General features: G+C 33.1%; 3 protein-coding genes across 4 annotated transcripts; 2 read left to right on the forward strand and 1 right to left on the reverse strand.

Annotated features, from left to right (window-relative positions):
* Positions 1-4,893: 4,893 nt before the first annotated feature.
* LOC114176642 (Zinc finger (CCCH-type) family protein) lies at positions 4,894-7,706 on the forward strand. The gene is made up of 2 exons (XM_028061752.2): positions 4,894-6,063; positions 7,032-7,706. Exons 1-2 carry the CDS (start codon positions 5,301-5,303, stop codon positions 7,307-7,309), a joined length of 1,041 nt encoding a protein of 346 aa, XP_027917553.1. The 5' UTR covers positions 4,894-5,300; the 3' UTR covers positions 7,310-7,706.
* Positions 7,707-9,624: 1,918 nt separating this feature from the next.
* Positions 9,625-15,526, forward strand: NUDX19 (nudix hydrolase homolog 19). 2 transcript variants are annotated; one of them, XM_028060675.2, is made up of 6 exons: positions 9,625-10,267; positions 10,671-10,811; positions 10,902-11,006; positions 11,404-11,503; positions 14,539-14,648; positions 14,986-15,526. In XM_028060675.2, the coding sequence occupies exons 1-6, from the start codon at positions 9,782-9,784 to the stop codon at positions 15,013-15,015; spliced, it is 972 nt and encodes a 323-aa protein (XP_027916476.1). In that variant the 5' UTR covers positions 9,625-9,781; the 3' UTR covers positions 15,016-15,526. The 2 variants fall into 2 exon arrangements, with proteins under 2 accessions (XP_027916476.1, XP_027916475.1); XM_028060674.2 differs by having other exon boundaries at positions 9,627-10,267; positions 14,539-14,631.
* A 164-nt stretch (positions 15,527-15,690) lies between these two features.
* On the reverse strand, positions 15,691-17,243 carry LOC114175846 (uncharacterized). The gene is made up of 2 exons (XM_028060676.2): positions 16,384-17,243; positions 15,691-16,244 (listed from the first exon to the last, which is right to left on the reverse strand). The coding sequence occupies exons 1-2, from the start codon at positions 17,140-17,142 to the stop codon at positions 15,954-15,956; spliced, it is 1,050 nt and encodes a 349-aa protein (XP_027916477.1). The 5' UTR covers positions 17,143-17,243; the 3' UTR covers positions 15,691-15,953.
* Between the last annotated feature and the right edge of the window lie 976 nt (positions 17,244-18,219).

Raw genomic sequence — 18,219 nt, forward strand, 5'->3', positions numbered from 1 at the left:
TTCGATACTCATGTTAACTTTCCTCCCCAAACTTTCCCTTCTTAGCTTCACCAATTCAAATGCAAGTGTTCATAATACTTGCTTCAGTACTTTTCACAAACGGTGTGTGTGAAAGAGAGTGGAAAGAAGAGACTGAGACATTGTGTGCTGGTGGGGAACATCTGTTTTATTCAGTTGCTGGGGTGGTCCAAAGACTGCTTTTCATAATTCATACATCAGACTGAGAAATCAGACCCAAGTCATGAATCACTATGAGCACCAGATTCAACAACACTAAGGGAAACCAATGAGTTTACCACCTAAATGAAGAGCTTAAGATACAGCTCTTAGACCTTCCAAACATGCAAGAATCCAATGCAACATACATGTTTCAACTGAACTTCAAACAAATCAAACATAATTATTTATACTAATTAAGTTGTTGCTGGGGCATGAGTACTGTCTTGATTGCTAATTGAGCACTAAAACTGGGAAGGAATTCTAAATTTCAAATCATGATAGTGCTGGATTATCTTTTTGTAGGCTTCACTGACTTAATAGCAACTTTAGAAAGTGGAGGTTGACTAAAAAGCATATATATATATGTTCTTTGTTTGTCACTGTGCTCTGTTGTAAAATATTCTGCGCTTTCATTAAGCAAGCTTTTGGTTTATATGCTTTGAAGATGTTAAGATAGGACCCCACTTTTAATGAACTAGTTCCCCCAGCATATTGCAAGGATCCAAAGTGTTGGACAATCTATCTGAATGTAGTGGCTGCTCTTCCTTTCTGGTATCCTCATCTAGGAAAAAGACGCACCAGATTAAGGAAGTAATACTATTTGTGGCACAGGATTTATAAACAATGACTTTCTCAAGGTTCCTTTATCTTGTTGGGAGCACATTAGATGATGCAAAATAATGAAGGGATTAAAGGATTTTCTTAATTCAAAAAAAAAAGAAAAAACTAAAGAATCACTTTCAAGAGGCATCTAAAATCTATTGCAATGTTACATTCCTTAACTATGCTTTGTACATTGGCAAAAAAAAAAAATCAAACATTAAATTTTAAAATTATCATACCTCAAAAGTGTTCCATCCCATGAAATTTTCCAGACATACTAAGAGACTTAAATTTCTTATAACAATTGGGTAATGCATACTCTTTTGTTTCTTCCTCCAGTACCTTCGTTGACTTTTATTTTCTACTTTGGTCCATAAGTGATTTTTCATCCACCATCAATCTCTCCCAAATGATCATTAAAGAATTTACACACGAAACAGCTCAACAAGCTAAGTGAAAAGGACGGTATTTAACATTAAGAGACTAGTTTCTCTGATTTTTGTAGTTGCAATGAAGAATCACCCAAAAAGGTATCCTCTTCAGACAATTCCTGTCATAAAAATGTAAGAAGAACATAATTACCTTATGGCTCATGCAACATCACATGCAAGCATGAATCTCCCATGAATCCAAATATCCATTCTCTTTTCTCCACCTTTTCTGTAAACAACAGCTTTAAACACTCTGACTCCTTTAGCTTCGAGCCTTGTTGGTAGTGATACTAATAAATAACACTGAAATGTGGCTCTTGGAAATTGGAAAGGGAAGAAAGGCAAATAAGAGTATCTCATCTAACAATAATTTAAACATAAGTTTTGGAGTGAAGTTATTGGATGCTTTTATACATGTATAATTATTGATTTATTTCCCTGATCGTTTCGTTTGGTTCAATTTGATTTCTTTATTATTGGTTGGTTCTATTTAGGGTTCAATTTGGTCATTTCTGTTAGATTAGAATTAACGTGTTCGTCCAATAAACGTGTGTCAGACCGTGAAATTTTTTATTTTTTTTATTTTTTTTTTTCTAAAAATTTATAAATTGTCACCTGTCAAGTTACCGTCGTGTCACGTGACATTTACAGTTGTGACAATTTAGTTATCTATTTAAATTTTTTGTTCAATTTAATATTTTTATTCTTTTAAAACAATCCAATTTTGTCATTTTCAATTTGAGACTAAATTAGTAAATAAGTTTAGTTATATCTTATATATAATTATTTATTCATTTTGTAGAGAATAAAAGTTATTTTTTTAGGTTTTCTATAAAGTTATTCTAATATTTTATATTTTTTTATTTCACTTTATTTTTAATAAATTTAAATTTATTTTATATATTAATTTAATAATATTATAATAATGTTTGTATTTATGCTAATTATACTAATAATAATTATAATAATAATAATTTTATTATTTTTATTATCATAAATAAAATGAGTTATAACCTTTTTCACGTCTATAATAAAATTTGTTTTTAAAGTAACAGTAGATTCAATATTTTTATATCTTAAATTTACTAATAAAGTTATAAATTGAATATCCTTTGACCTTAAATAATTTTAATTTTAAGAAAATACTATAATTAATTTCTAAGAGGTATTTTAGAAATTTATTTAACATCTAAAATATTTATTTTATATCTGTGAATGTGTACTAAACTAATTTTCAGTAAATTTATTATGTAATTTGTTTTTCATATTCAAATCGTGTATATAGTCGTATATTTTGCTTTTAATATAATAAAAAATAATTTAAACATACAAATTTTAATTTTGTTAATTTAATTTAAATTTTACTAATAGTTAAGATAATTAAATACTTATTTGATTTTTATATTAAAAAAATAATAATTTATACTTAGCATTTTAATAATCATAACTCTATTCACATGTATTCTAATTCTCCAATTTAAATACCGGATAATTATAAAGTTAATTATATATTAATATTAACTTTTTCTTTATCTTCTTTTACCAAATACCAACGATCATGATTAAAGATAAACATATGATTATTTATTTTAACTATTCAAGAAAATGAATAAAATTAAATTTTTTATATTATAACTATTAGTTTTTATTATACTAAAAAAGATAATACGTGAATATTTATTATATTGAATTGTTTTAAAGTCATTATGTGCATCAATTTATTTATGTTATCACTAATTTTGAATATTTATTAATTACTTTATTCTATTGTGTTTTTTAGCTTTTATTTTTTTTTCTTGAATCTCATAAATCTCGAATATCATCTTTTCATATACAAAATTATATCATGAACTAAAATATTTAAAATTTCTTATTACCATATCATTATCCCACTTCAACATAATATTAACAATCTATCATTATGATGTCATTGTCTCACTTCAACATAATATTAACAAAATAACAATATGAAAAATAATTACAAATTCTTCTTATTTGTAGATTATAAATAGGGAAAATAATTACAAATTCTTCTTATTTATAGATTATAAGTAGGGATGACAATATGGACCTAGTTCGTCAGGCCAGCCCGCAGGCTTGTGAAAAAAAGGTGGGACGGGCCAGGGTAGTAAACCCGCAAACCTGTAGTAACTTGCAGTCCGTGCGGGCCTGTCCGCAAGCCCACATAAAAAAAACTTGCACTTGTGTACATTAGTTATTTTTTTATGGACTCTTGCATTAATTCCAAATTTTTGTATAATTGCAAATGACAAGTATTATGCTTTTTTGAATGTGCTAAAATTTAAAGAATACATTGTGTATGTGATAGTATGAATATGAATATGATGAAAATGTTAAATTATCAAATTATCATCCAACTCCCCAAAGTCTTTACTTAATCTTGTGAACTTCTTAAAGTTTTCCAATTTTTAAACATTAAAAGTTTTATCATAAGAATTAAAAAAAAAATGGTTAAGTAATGTGCAGGACGGGCCAATGATTACAGGCCGCACAAATTATGCAAGACGAAACGGATCAGCCTACGATGTGCGATCCTTATGTGAACCGAGCTTAAACGGTCGGACCGACACGCATTACCATCTCTAATTATAAGAAAGGTATAGTCATCGGGACCATAACTTGAACTCTATTTGCATAAAAGAGATTACTAATTGTATTAATAAATAAATAAATTACAATATAAAAATATATAGTTTATTTTTTACACATAATAATTGTTTTGTACAGCCTATAAATCCAAAAATAAGGATGAAATATAGTGTATTTATTTCAAGGATAAGGATACACTCCTTACACGAATCTAGGTATTTAAATTACCATCTCAAAGTTTTTAAATTTTCTTTTAAGTATAAATGTTGATGAAAAAGTTATCATTTTTATTGTTACCATATTTTGCTATATTTTTCTTTCACCAAGATTTAAGGAGAATATGACATCTTTATCAGAATATAAAGAGCTTGATACATATGAAACGTTCAATTTTATTGAAATTATTTTATTTTAAAAATAATAAATCGTAATCAATTACTCCTTTTAAATATAGATAAAAACAATATTTCTATTTTCAAAAAAATATTATTATTTTTTGAAGTATAATTTAATTTTGTAAAACAAGCATTCCTCTGAATCCTGTTGTTACCAAAATTAGATGAAGGACATGTTTGATTTTTTAGATGACTTTATATATATATATATATATATATATATATATATATATTATTTTTTGGATGTTTGATTTAATTAAAAAAAAACAGAAATAGTTGAAAATTCATTTCAATATTTCACAAATGTTTAATAAAAATAAGTTTTTTATAATTTTAAATAAACCTAAACAATTTTTACTTATTTATTTGAAGATAAGTATAAATACTTGTAAATAAACATATCATTTACCTTTATTTTTTAAGTTTAAATAAACTTATGCAAAATCCAATTGAATAAAATGATATGAGATATTTTTCTCATCAAGATCACCGTAAAAATCGAACAAATATTTTCATATACAAACAATTTGAGATGTTCTTTTTTTTTTTTCCTGTTCTCTTTATATAATTTAATTTTGATTTGTTGTTTTTCTTGTTAATCAGTCAATCAGGGTTAGATAGGCGGCTAGGGTTTTGACTTTCTTATGCCACCAAAAGGCCTAAACCTCGCATTTGCCTCCCAACATTCCCTTCCTTTCTCTTCTTCGCCCTTTTATTAAATACCGGTGATCATCAATCCCTTAAAAGATCAAAACTTTGATCAACCCATTAGTTTCTTTCCAACATTCTCATCTGGGTCTTCCCAATCTTTTGATTTCATCTTTCTCCCTCTCAGAAGCTAGCCACAGTTTAGACTCTCACAGTTTCTTTATTGTCTGTTCAGTATTGATCATTCGATTGAATATCAGTGTTTTCAATCTGATAAAGTTATTGATTCAGTTTATTTTGGGCTTGAAACACACTACTGGTTCTTTAAGTCCATTAGCCAAGAATCAAATCAAAATAGAATCAAAATTTGATTGAATTTGATCAAAATTTCGCCATGAGTTTCTCTGACCACATTCCATCCTTTATGATGTCACCGCCGTCATTTTCGACAGACACAGATGCCATTGAAGTGAGGCTTCAATTTCCAATGAACAACGATTTATTGGAGCCACATTCACCACAGGATCAACCCCCTTCTTTCAAGAGGGCAAGAATCGGTGATAACAACCACTCCTATCCAATGGCATGCCCTCCAAGGATGATTCAAAACCCCAATTTTAATAAGGGAACCAGCCACATTTTCTTCAAGACTCGCATGTGTGCAAAATTCAGAGTTGGGGCTTGTAGGAACGGTGAGAATTGCAACTTTGCACATGGAGTTGAGGACATGAGGCAGCCACCCCCGAACTGGCAAGAGCTTGTTGGATTGCGCAATGAGGAGCGGCTGCCCTCCGGAAATTGGGATGATGACCAGAAAATTATACAGAAGATGAAGCTGTGCAAGAAGTATTATAATGGGGAGGAATGCCCCTATGGTGATAAGTGTAGTTTTCTTCATGAAGACCCTGCCAAGTTTAGGGATGATTCGGGGAGGTACAGAGAGAGCACAGCAATAAACATCGGAACTAATGGATCTCCCAAGGCACATGGTGATCCTTCAAATTGTTTAGAGAGTAATAAGGTTGTCAACACTGGCTTAAATGTTTGCCGGTCGAATGCTAAGTCCACTTATTGGAAGACTAAACTGTGCATCAAATTTGAGACAACAGGCCACTGCCCCTTTGGGGATGACTGTCACTATGCTCATGGGCAAGCAGGTACTTCGAATTTCCCTTTTTGATTGATTCATTGTTGGTTTTGGCTCTTCATTGTTTTGATTTATTCTGTTAGATCATTTGAAATCAGTTCTTGATTTAGACCAGATTTGGTTAAAATTATCCTTAATCACTTGTACCAGAAAAAAGTAAGTTGAATTTCTTGTGTATGTTAAATTCAATTTGTGCAGTTTATCTTCTATGAATATTGTAGAAAAAAACTATACAAACATAGCTCCTTCTAGGTTATATTTAGAACCAGAAGGTCATTTTCTATGATGCTGTTGCACTTTTTAGTGATCTAACCTCCAAAGAGATTGCTTCCTAAACAATCAAGATACGAAGACAGCGTACTTGATTGCGTGTCATTTGGTTGTTGTGTATGAGCATTGAGTATTTTTTGGTGCAACAGATGTTGCTTCTGTTAAAAATTAATTAAACACTTATATAGTGTTTATTTAAAATCTTTGGCTAAGGCACATATCACATATTCATGGAAATATACATTTACCATAAACCGTCGTTAGGAATTTTCTGTGATAGAAATGTCCTAGATTTTCTCTATAATTAAGTAGTTGACCATCTCTTTTGTAATGCATTAAAATGCAAAGAGTGTACTTGACTGAAGTTTATAGTAGTTTGGTTTGGCATACTTTGTGAAAAAAAAAAATCCCGAGTGTTACCAGCAATCCCCATGCTGAAGAATTAAACATGGTGTCATGGCTCACTTGATTATTTCTGTCTTTGAAATATATCACAAGATCAGGATATTGCCTCTGCATAATTCTGAACGATCATCGCTTGATTTCTGCTAATGGCTTACATATTTGATCCCTGCCTCGTAAAAAAATTTGGATGTACCTTCATTAGCATGTGTTAATAACATTATATTCTTAGTATGAGCAAAATGTGCATACACTCTACTCTAGAAGTACCATGTTTTCCTTAGCGTTTTTGTGTTGCAAACCCAGAACTACAATTTCCTGGTGGACGCAATGAGGCAGAAACAGCAGGTGCCGCTCCTATTTCAGCTAAAGCTACCATTCCAACCTTACCAAGAGCTGCACCAGTTCCTTTTAATGATGCTCCTCCAAGCCAGAGAGCAAGTGTACCTCCTGCAAATGAAGAGGAGCAGGGCAAGAAGCATTTACTGAAGTGGAAGGGACCCAAGAAAATCAACCGAATTTATGGTGATTGGCTTGACGATTTACCGCTCGCTCACAACTTGCCAGGTAGAGTTGGAATCTGAATTGAAGTCTGTCTTGAAAAGTCTCATCAATTGGATTAGGAGATTGAATTCTTCATTGCAGACAGAATTTTGAAGTGTGATCACTGGTTGATGGTGATCAATTCATAGATTTATTTGTTCTTACTTATTTTTTCTATTAATTGTTTTAGTTTTCTTTCTCTAATTAGAGATGTGCAATTCTCATTGTACATTGAGGTTTTGATGGATTTAGGAATTTAGCCAAATTGGTGAGAGAAAAAAAAAAAACAAATTCTGAGTTGTGTGCGATCCTGATTCGGGTTCATCAATTGTCAAAATTTCTGGACTGAGCCCGGGTCTTAAATAGTTAAACTATAGTATTCTATTTTTACTCATACATTGAATATGATCATGTGGCCCTTGGTATGTTTTCTTCTTCCACAGTTCCATCGCACCATAAGTTGTTCTCTTAGGTTTCAACGTTGGATAAAGCTTATTGCAAATGATCCACATAATTGCATAGAAAGAAATGTTAGGAAAACACTTATTGTGTGAATTTTTTGCAAGTTTACTTAAAATAGAAGGGTTGTGTACTTTCATAAGATATTTATCTGCATCGAAATAAAGCTGTGTGAGATTCAGGTTTGGCAGTAATTCTCTGTGATTTGTTATCTCTTTGCTATAATTGGTTATGTAACCAACCTTTCTAAAATGAAAATTAATTAGCAAACTAAAACTAGTTATTAATGATTGGTTATAATTTAATTATATATATCTTTTATATGTAATATAGTTATTAAATAGTTATAGGTATAGTTAGAGTATTTAAATAACCCATGAACACCCCTGCTTCCCTTGGTAACAATGGATATTCCATCTTATTGTATTAAATTTTTTTAAGTAAACATTTTTTTATACATGTGCAGTAAGATTTGAATGCAAATGTGTAGAAAACAAGAACAAATTAGAGCAGGGTAAGGTAGCATATATTTACTTTAATGAGATCACAATTTAACTTCAAAGTTTTAGGTAATCACACAAATGTAATGCCTGTAAGAGTTTACATAATTGAAGTGTTAAAAGAAACTTAAACATTACAATATAGCAATAGTCAAGATTATTTACACATCATGTATAAACACTAAAAAAATGACAGAAATCTTTTAAGCCTTGTTAATTCTAATAAGAAATATTTTTCAAAATATTTGTGTTATTCTTGTCACACGACATTTTAATGAGAAAGAATATCCCTTTTAATAATAATTTCATGTACTTAATATTACACATTACATATTCGTTAACACGTAATTCCATTGACATATTTCAACTAATTAAAGCATCACCCAAATCAATCAAACTATTTTTATTGCTAATTCAATTCATTTATCATTTCCCATATCCAAACATAATAATCAAAAAAAAATTCAACATACACAGCTCCAATAATCAATATTTCTATTCTAATCATACAAAACTTAATCATTATTCCATTCATTCAAAATTAAAGTTTCTATAGCAAAATTTCCCCCCAAAAAACTATGCAGCTTTTATATGCTTGCAAAATTAAAATCCAATTCTTAATCAATTTTTCATTCAAATTTAAATATTTTAGTTTTCAATTTAATATTGGTTTATATTACTCCAATTTTAGTATTCTTTAAGAAATTGTTCCAAAGAGTAAGAAAAACTATGAAACTTGAAACTTGTTCTTAAAAAAAGGTATAATTCAATCCAAATATATCAATATGGACCTATATTCAAATTATTCAATTCAAATCGCCTAAGCAAGCACAAAAATTATACATACATGTATAATTGTTAAATTAAACTTAACCTAACGCACATAATTAAAAATATGTAAAACGAGTTAGACCAGAAATATGACCTAATTTAAATCAGATCCTGTTTTACTTTTATCCTATTTGACCTGGTCTAAATGGATTCAGATCAATTCATTTATAAGAGAATAGTTATAATTAAAAAGTTAAAATAATATTATTTTTTTAAACTTGAATACATATGTTTTAATTTATATTTATTTATATATCAACTTTTCATACCTAAAATTTAAATTTAAATTCAATAATGACTTAAATTTAAAAATTTATATTTGTGTTTTTTTTTTTTTAATTTCTACCAATATTCATTCAAAACTTGGTTTTCAAAAACATGCATTATAAATTCATTTTATTAAATCAAAAATTGTATACAAAGATTCACGTAAAATATTTTAATGTTTTTGTATGGTTTTTAGTGTAGCCAAGTCATGAGTGGGACCGGAAACTGAAAAAGTGACACGTGTCGTCACTATTGATATTTTGCACCACCATTATCACCACCAACCACTGCGAGTCTCCCTTTTGACCTTTCACCTATCAAAAATGGAAGCAAAACTTGGACTTGTGAAGTTTCTTCAATGCTTTGCAAAATTCTTCTTCCATAACAGACTCTCCCAGCAAACTCCGGTATCTCTAACAAGATCTTTCTCGCAAAAGCAAGGCTTCTCCCGCCACCATGTCCATAAACGTTCACTCCCATGCCTTCGCCGGCAACCCTCTTCTCTCCAAATTCTCATTTTCAGGCCACCCCCTTCCACCCTCTGCAGCTCTTGAAGCCCTCAACGCGAGAATTGGGCTACCAAATACTCATTCGTATCCCTCCCTGAGCTTCAAGGTACTACCTTTCAGAAATGGGAGGCCCTTGGCTTCGTCCGAGGCCAGCTCCGGCGACTCGCCGCCGATTTGGCATCTGGGTTGGCTTGGCTTGGACGATCTCAGGGTTATTTTCGACAATTCCGGTGCCCAGTTGAGTGTGGACTCGTTGGTGTATCTGAATTCAAGTGCCGAGGACGACGCCGTTTACTGGGCAATCGATGTTTCTGCTGAGGTAATTGAATTGGGTAGCAAAACGGGTTTGCGTTTTGTGGAGCTTCGAACGCTCATGGTGGCTACCGACTGGTCGGATTTGCAAGCTATGGGAAACTTGGCTATTGCTGGTCATGTAAGTTCATTTTTTGCAACATGATCAAACCACTTAGTTTTCTTGTTACATAATATACACTATCACTAAAATAGTTACAAATTCTAATTATTATATCAAGCATATAAAATAAAACGTCTTATTACTATCTGATATAAAAATTATAAATATAGTCTATTAAGTTATATTTGGGTTATCAAAGTTATCACTTTAATTGGTGAGTGCCACTCTGCATTTTAATCAAACATTTTATACCGTAAAATGCGTAATTGTCTTAGAGACGCCAAATCATAGATATCTATTTATCTTATTTTAGTTGGCCTTTTATCAAATTATTATTATTTTTATAGTGAATTAGTGTATGTATGATACTGTCGGAACAATGTCAGTGCAACTTCTTTATAACTGGGTTTGGCCTGGCCAGGCTAAGGCACTGCTAGAATGGCATAATGTTTCACGATTTTGTGGACATTGTGGTGAGAAAACAGTTCCAATGGAAGCTGGGAGACGGAAGCAATGTCCAAATGGTTCATGCAAAAAGAGGATATACCCGCGTGTTGATCCGGTTTGTTGTCTTCTGTTTCTAAGTGTTGATTTGATAAAAGGATGATCAAGTGTTTGATCAAATATTTGTTGCTTACATCATCTTATGTAGGTGGTCATTATGCTTGTAATTGATAGAGAGAATGACCGTGCTCTTTTGGCTAAACGACCAATGCGTCTACATCGATTGTATACTTGCTTATCAGGTTTCACAGAGGTACATTTCGACAATTTTTAGAGCTTTCATTTTGTAGGGACTCAAAAAGGTTTTCTATTGTTATAGCATGAAGTAGCATAGCTTGGTAAATTGCAATTTTTCTGTTTGTGTTCCTTGAAGCCTCCCATTTATGTGGTCTGGAATTCTTGAACTTCCTTTGGTTCTGCAAATTGGTCACTGTTATAGGTGCTGACAGACCAAAACTCTGTACTTTTTTTATCTGTGACTAGTTCAACTTTCTTAACAGGAAAAATGATGCCTGTAAGGCCAGGTTTCATGAGCTTAAGAGTTCATTTTTGTCTGGGATCGTTTCATAGTTGTTTTCAGTTTGATCCTTTTTTTTTTTTTTCCTTCTATACAAAAATATAATTAGTTTCTATCCCCTTGTTCCATTTAGCCAGGAGAAAGCTTGGAGGAAGCTGTGAGAAGAGAAACATGGGAAGAGACTCGTGTTGAAGTGGGAGAAGTTGTATATCACAGTTCTCAGCCGTGGCCTGGTTATAACTTATGCATCTTCACCTAATGTTAATTAAACTCTAGTCTTTGATAATTTTATCATTTCTCTTTTGTTTGCATGTGAAACATTTAGGTTTGAAAGATTAAAAGAGACTCACAAACATATCCTTTGAAATTAGGAGTGTAACCAAAAAATAAACATAAAGAAGATCTTAAAGCAAGTTTGTTTGAATTATATGGTTGAAGCATTGGGTTACATGCACAACCAGAAGTTTTAGAAAATGATAGTCTGGTGATTTATTAAACAAAAGGTGATATGGAAACACATTATTCAACACAGGTGTGGGCAGCATATCAATAATAGATATAGAAAGAAGTAAAAGCTTCCCCCGTAACTCATAGGTAAAGACGATCCAGCCAATAACGATTTTGATAGAACCATTTTGTTCATGTGTATATGTACAAGTTAGGCGATGACATATTCCATACTCACGTAAAACAGTAGAAAAGCATAGAAATTCTTAAGTTTATCTGTTTGATTGCGCTTTAGTTTGCAGCTAGTTTGAGTTTCTGGAAAAACTTTGAACAGTTTGAAAACAGATAGCACTTGAGATTTGGAGTGTATCAAGTATAGCCAACTATAACTGAGAAAGCATCAAGAAACGGAACCCTCATATATCAATAAACACTAATTATAAAGGAGCAGTGTAAACAGTGTTTGATCTAGAAACGGAAGCTGATGTGACTTAGCAAGAACACACGATTCACAAATAGTATTCAGTTTATTACAAGATATATTGCAGTACGTGATCACACTTTGAACAACATTAGATGATGCATGGCCAAGTCTTGAGTGCCAAAGAGTAAACGTAGATTTCACAGGTTTATACGTAGCAGAGTGGACATAGTATTTGTTTGCATTCATAAAAGAAGGGAAAACATATAGGGCATCTTAAGATTTCCATGTACAATTATCTCCTGAATTGTCCTGAGTTGCCTGGTTTTCAACATAGCATGTGTTAGAGTGAAATTCAAAAGAGACATTATTGTATTTAGCAAATTTAGATACACTCAAGGTTCTTCGTAATTTCCGGAACATGAAAAGGATTATTAAGCAAGATTGGTGATTGTGTGAGTGGAAACTTAAATCGTGCAGTACCTACATACATCATTGGTAATGTGATGTGGGCTCCACTACCAGGATACCACTACGGATCATTAAGTGTGGAGGGTGTGCCAAGAATTGATGAATCATTGTCACATGAGGGAAAAAGTTGAGAGGAGTTAGCTGTTATAGAAGTAGAATTGTCTTGTTCATACTGGTGCCAACAGTTCAGAGCGCTATGACCATTTTTTCCACATATTTGACATTGGGGTCGATTCATGTGGTTAGTATTATTTGTTGTTGAGTTTCTGGTATTGTTTCTGAAGGAAGACCTTGAGTTTCTGTTGTTAAATCTGAACCTGCCTCCTCTATTTTGACTAGACGGAGATCTGGAAAAATTTCTTGAAGTATTATTCGAGGTGAAAGCGACATTTGCTTGCACTATCTGTTGTTCTTGGAGGCTGTGTCTGTCAAATCTTTCTTCTTGGGCTAATAGAAGGGCTTCGATATCTTGAACACTGTAAGGATAGATTTTGGACGTAACAGACTTGACAAAACCGTCATAGTCTTCAGATAAACCATCTAGGATAGCTGCAATATGGTCATCGGGAATAGTAGGAGACCCAACAGCAGCAAGAGTGTCAACTATTTTCTTGATATCAAGAAATAGGTGGTAACAGATCTGTCTTTTTTGGCTTGACGGATTTGGAGAAGCGTGGAGGCGCACAAGAACCATCCAAGAAGTGCGTAAGATTGAGGCCACAAACGGTGGCAAGGACTTGTTGCTGCCAAATCAAGTAGTTGTCCTCATCCAATTTGAGATTGATAGGGGTATTGAAGGTGTGGGGAATAAAGGAAGAATGATCAATTGTTAGAAGTGGAGTGCTAGTAGTGGAGGAGGAGGAAGTCATTGTGACAAAAAAAAAACGGCTCTAGATACCATGAAAGATGAGAGAAAGGAGGTGAAAGAATAGGGTTTTGCATTATCAGAAAATGATTGAAAAGTACTTCTGAACCGTGCACCAAAGACGTCTATATATACTAGTTTTTAAGATAACCCATGCATGTGCCTATGCATATACAAAGTTGCGTAATAAGGTTTTTTTAGTAAAAGCATATTCAAATATATTTGAATATGCTTTTACTTGTATGGTATTAACTAGGGCTGAAACAAATTGAGTCAAGCTAAGCATTTGAAGCTCAAGTTTCGCTGTATAAAAAACAAGCTACTCGAGTTTGGTTGATTTCAAATTAAGTTCATATTTGTGATTGAAAAGGAAGAAGAAATTGAAATAATTTTTTTTCTTTTCTTTTCATAATTCATTTTAAGGTAACTTTAATGATCTTATATAGTTTTTATTTGCATATTGAGTGTGATAATTATAATGCCTCTTTCTTCACAAGTCAAACTAAAATTACTTGGTCAATGTATTACTTCTATGTACGCACTCATGCATGCTGATAAAAAAAGTGTACACACTCAAGCACGTGTAGAAGGGCTATTCGTTAGCTATTGACATCGAACTTTGAATTAGAAATCTTAGCTTCAGGCACAAACTTACAAATGAAATTGGTCTAGCTTGAAAAAGCTCAAATAATTTGCACTTAATTCATTTAGATACCCGTCGGAATAACAATAATTGACCCTGTCCATTTTTTTACACCTTACTTTAATTTGCGTAGTTGCATGTGGCTAATGGAGAACATGAGTGAATTCTTGAAATTAATTGCTGGTAGTTCTGCTGTGGTTTGAACATGTTCAAACTAAATAAGAACTTGGTGAGACCTTAATATGTTTGAAACTCTTAATTCTTCTCACACGTGGGCAGCTTTCACAGGTGAACATAATCTCATGTAATGATGAGTTAACATAATTCTGTGTATTTTACCATTTTCCTTATCAGTTTTGTAATTATATTCCTCCCCATATTGTCTATTAATATCACAATTTGTATTGTTTTTTGTTTCTAGTTGGACCAAGTGGCATTCCATGCCAGTTGATGGTTGGGTTCTTTGCATATGCAAAATCGCTTGAAATAACTGTGGACAAGAAAGAGTTAGAAGGTGCATTGACCTCGCTTGTATATACTAGAACTTAGCCCTCATACTGCTTTCTCTTTTTCCTATTTCCCATTTATTTATATGCATGACTTGAAATGGTGAGTTAGTCTGTAAAACCGTATTTGTGAGACAGATTTAGGTACAACGTTTATATGTTTGTGGAGTGGCTGATTTCTCAGTTGTACACGTGTCACTTTTGTTTGAAACTTCAGCTGCACCATATCCGTATATTTGGTGTATGCAATGCAAGTATTTTCCTTGAGTTATAAACTTATGCAGATAATTTCTGTTTATCTCAATTTCTTTTGTTTGGTTTATTTAATTGGCAACAACTGATTCCGCAACATGCTTTTCTAGATGCTCAGTGGTACAGTAGAGAAGAAGTAAGAAAAGCATTGACGTCTGCTAAATACAAGGAAACCCAAAGAACTGCAGCAGAAAAGGTCGAGCAAATATGTAAGGGACTAGAAGAGAACAGAAGCTTCGCTTCAGATTTCAACGTGGAAAGTGCTGGTGAAAATGCTCCAATAGTTTTCCCTGGACCCTTTGCAATAGCCCATCACCTTATTTCTTCTTGGGCGTTCTCAGATAAAGATGTGGTTCATCATTCAAAATAACGCATCAGTTCTTTGATAAATTCGTAGGAATTTCAGAAACTCTTTTTCAAGGAGCCTCTGGAAATAAAATTTGTGTTATTATTGTTAAATGTCTTTTTATCCCCAATAATGTAGGGGGTTCTGCTGCTGGTGATGATATTTTCTCGTCAAATTGTTTTTAGATTCTGCAGTCCTGGAATTGAAGAGCTCAACTTTTGATTTTGCATTATTCTTTCACGTACTATTCATATTGTCTATTATCAACGATCTTATTAATATTATACATGACCATTTGCTTGTTATGGTTTCATGATGTTTCTTTGATTAACTTGCAGTTCATCTTAAATTTTGTTTTACTAGAGTTTTTGAGGTTTGTATTTAGTAATGCACTTATGTTGTGCGTAACTTACTAGGCTTATTGTATGCCATGTGATTGCTTTGCATGGAGTGATTTCACGACATATCATGACTTAAGTGGTTTCTGCGGAGATACCAAGAGAATTTTATTGCATACAAAGGCACGCCAAAATCTGCAATATGAAGTGCAGATGAGCTACAACTATCAAGTTATCAAATGCTATTCTAACTGCAGTTCCTCATTTTATTCCTCTATCTATCAAAGAAAGATGCAGTGGCAAAGGAGAAATTCTATCTACACGAAGCCACGGTTCTTTTTCTTTTCACAGAGATAATGCAATCACTATGGCAAGCTTTCGGAAGAAGGGAATATTACAATTTCTTGTGCACCTTTGCCGTTGTTTCTGCCCAATGTATAATTGACCTGGCCAAAGCATCCATGGGGTCAATACATTTCCTGAGAAGAGGATCATTGTGAGGGAGAACCCCCAGCAAATCATCAGATGCCAGAAGCACCAGGTTCACTGCCCTAACCAACAGAACATGGATTGCAATTCTCAATAGATTCCTTGCCCCTTCGATGTCCTTTCGGTACAATGCCTCCATTGCAGGAACCAATACATGCTCCTCGGTTGCCTTATCTAGCAACACTACTTCAAATCCCTGCAGATAAATTCTACCATCATTTACACAAAAATAAAATTCAATCTGGTACACCAACAAAAGTACCGATAGTATTGAACTCGCGAAGTGTTTGGATTGTTTGTTAGTTTCTGTTATTAACACGAGTCACTATGAATACCTGGCTTTGAAGCTTCTCCTGGTAATAACTAGCTACAAAAGCGGAATCCGTAGTCAGCAGTCCAATCCTCACAGTATAAGCAGCATGGATTGGTTTCAACTTGGCGTTCTTGAGTTCCAGGGCCACACAATCACCAACATGAAGAAAGGGTAGGGAACTATCCTCAGAAATTTCACTGTGCCACGCATGTGAGAGATGGCAAGGCATGGCCAATCCCTGAGCTCCAGACTGCTGAAGAAAATTCCTTTTGCACCTCAAATTCTCAATCACAAAGTCCTGATTCAATTTGATTCGATCGACTCTGCTTCTTGCAGAAGGGAGGGGACCACGAAACGAAAGCACTTTGCTTAGCACATCATCACTGGAAACAACGAAAGGTGGGCATTCCCTACCATTTCTTGAACCCCAACAAGCAAGCTTCTCCAAGAAAATCAGAGTTGATAGAACTGACACTCCTCCTATAACACCAACAGTGTTTGGTTGGCTTAGCAGAGAACCAGCAGAGCTTTCACATCTCATAAGGGAACTACCTGCCTCTGCATATTTTCCATTCTCTTCAGAAGATAACTGTAAACCTGTGCTTAAATTTGATTTCGCTCTGCACCGAGTCTGTGTCCTCTTTCTAAAGGCATCACCCGTAAGAAATGGAGGGTGATTTAGCGTCTGCAGAGACATCAATATGCCCCTCTCTAACATCTCTAGCATCCCGGTTTCTATGAAAATATTTTCTCCTCTAAATGGCAAGAGTCTATTTACCATCACCAGTGAAAAGTCGACAAGTGCTCAAGAAAGTTGTCACAGTCACGTCACTAAATACCAGGACCCTGTTGCTTGGGTTTTCATGGTTTCGGTGTTTGGCCTTTGGCAAACCTATAGCAGATTTTAAAGCCAAATCAGAAAGAGCACAAGCTGACATCACTTTCTATACCAGATTCCCCAGAACAGAATCTAGGACAAAAGGACAATAATTCAAATAACCACAATGGATCTTATATATATAAGGTGTTATTTTTATATACTCCAGTAACCAATAATTGATGACATGTAAAATGCAAAAGAGTAGGTAACTAAGTAAGAAGTAACAACTGGCTTATAAAAAAGTAACAAGTAACAGCACCACCCTCCCACATTTCCTTGTTTAGGTCTGTGGTTGTAAGAAATTTAAGGTACTACTCTGAGAGTGTTTTGGCTAAACCAACATAGTTATCATTTGTGTGAGACTAAATCCTTTAGGATGTGATTGGTATGGTTGAGAAAGATGGAGAGGAAATTAATTGATTTTGTGTGTTTGGTAGAGGGGAGAAAAGAATAAATAATCTGTGGGACTAAGCATATTACTTTCACACATTTTTTTTTATTTAATCAATCAAATTACATCATGTTTAAAATATTTTCTCTTTATTATCATGCGATAATACATTTAATTTTATTTTCTTAATTTTGTTATTTTCCTTCTCTTGTTACTTTCTTAAAAAATCCAAATTAACATAGATTTTTATATTTATTATTAGTATTTATTTTTCCAAGTCTCTGGGCTAGTACATTGTACACCGTTGAGAAGATCAATGAATGCGATAGATGGTGGAACCAATAAAACTACTCTAAGTTGTAATCTTTGAATCGAAGACATGTGATCCGTCATGTCACAACTTATTTGTTTCACTGAATTATTAGATATTATTTGTTTCTTTCTACAATAGCACGGAAAGGAATAAATACTTGACGCGAGTCTTTAGTGTTGTTCGATTAAAAATTATGCACATAAAATCCATTTGCCATCCCTCCTCCGTTTGTTCCATATGCTGGAGCCAATGAAACACATTATAGTTCTTTTCA

This window comes from Vigna unguiculata, chromosome 3 (assembly GCF_037176805.1).
Source record: "Vigna unguiculata cultivar grain cowpea cultivar isolate G323 ecotype 2 chromosome 3, ASM3717680v1, whole genome shotgun sequence".
NCBI classification, from domain to species: domain Eukaryota; kingdom Viridiplantae; phylum Streptophyta; class Magnoliopsida; order Fabales; family Fabaceae; genus Vigna; species Vigna unguiculata.

Excerpts from the sequence above, each read along its gene's own strand:
- LOC114176642 (XM_028061752.2), top strand. The coding sequence starts at position 5,301 with ATGAGTTTCTCTGACCACATTCCATCCTTTATGATGTCACCGCCGTCA. Across the intron at positions 6,064-7,031 it reads CTATGCTCATGGGCAAGCAG|AACTACAATTTCCTGGTGGA; the intron begins GTACTTCGAATT and ends TTGCAAACCCAG.
- NUDX19 (XM_028060674.2), top strand. The coding sequence starts at position 9,782 with ATGTCCATAAACGTTCACTCCCATGCCTTCGCCGGCAACCCTCTTCTC. Across the intron at positions 11,007-11,403 it reads GCTTATCAGGTTTCACAGAG|CCAGGAGAAAGCTTGGAGGA; the intron begins GTACATTTCGAC and ends TGTTCCATTTAG. Across the intron at positions 11,504-14,538 it reads CAGTTCTCAGCCGTGGCCTG|TTGGACCAAGTGGCATTCCA; the intron begins GTTATAACTTAT and ends TTTTGTTTCTAG.
- LOC114175846 (XM_028060676.2), bottom strand. The coding sequence starts at position 17,142 with ATGGTAAATAGACTCTTGCCATTTAGAGGAGAAAATATTTTCATAGAA. Across the intron at positions 16,245-16,383 it reads AGGAGAAGCTTCAAAGCCAG|GGATTTGAAGTAGTGTTGCT; the intron begins GTATTCATAGTG and ends ATTTATCTGCAG.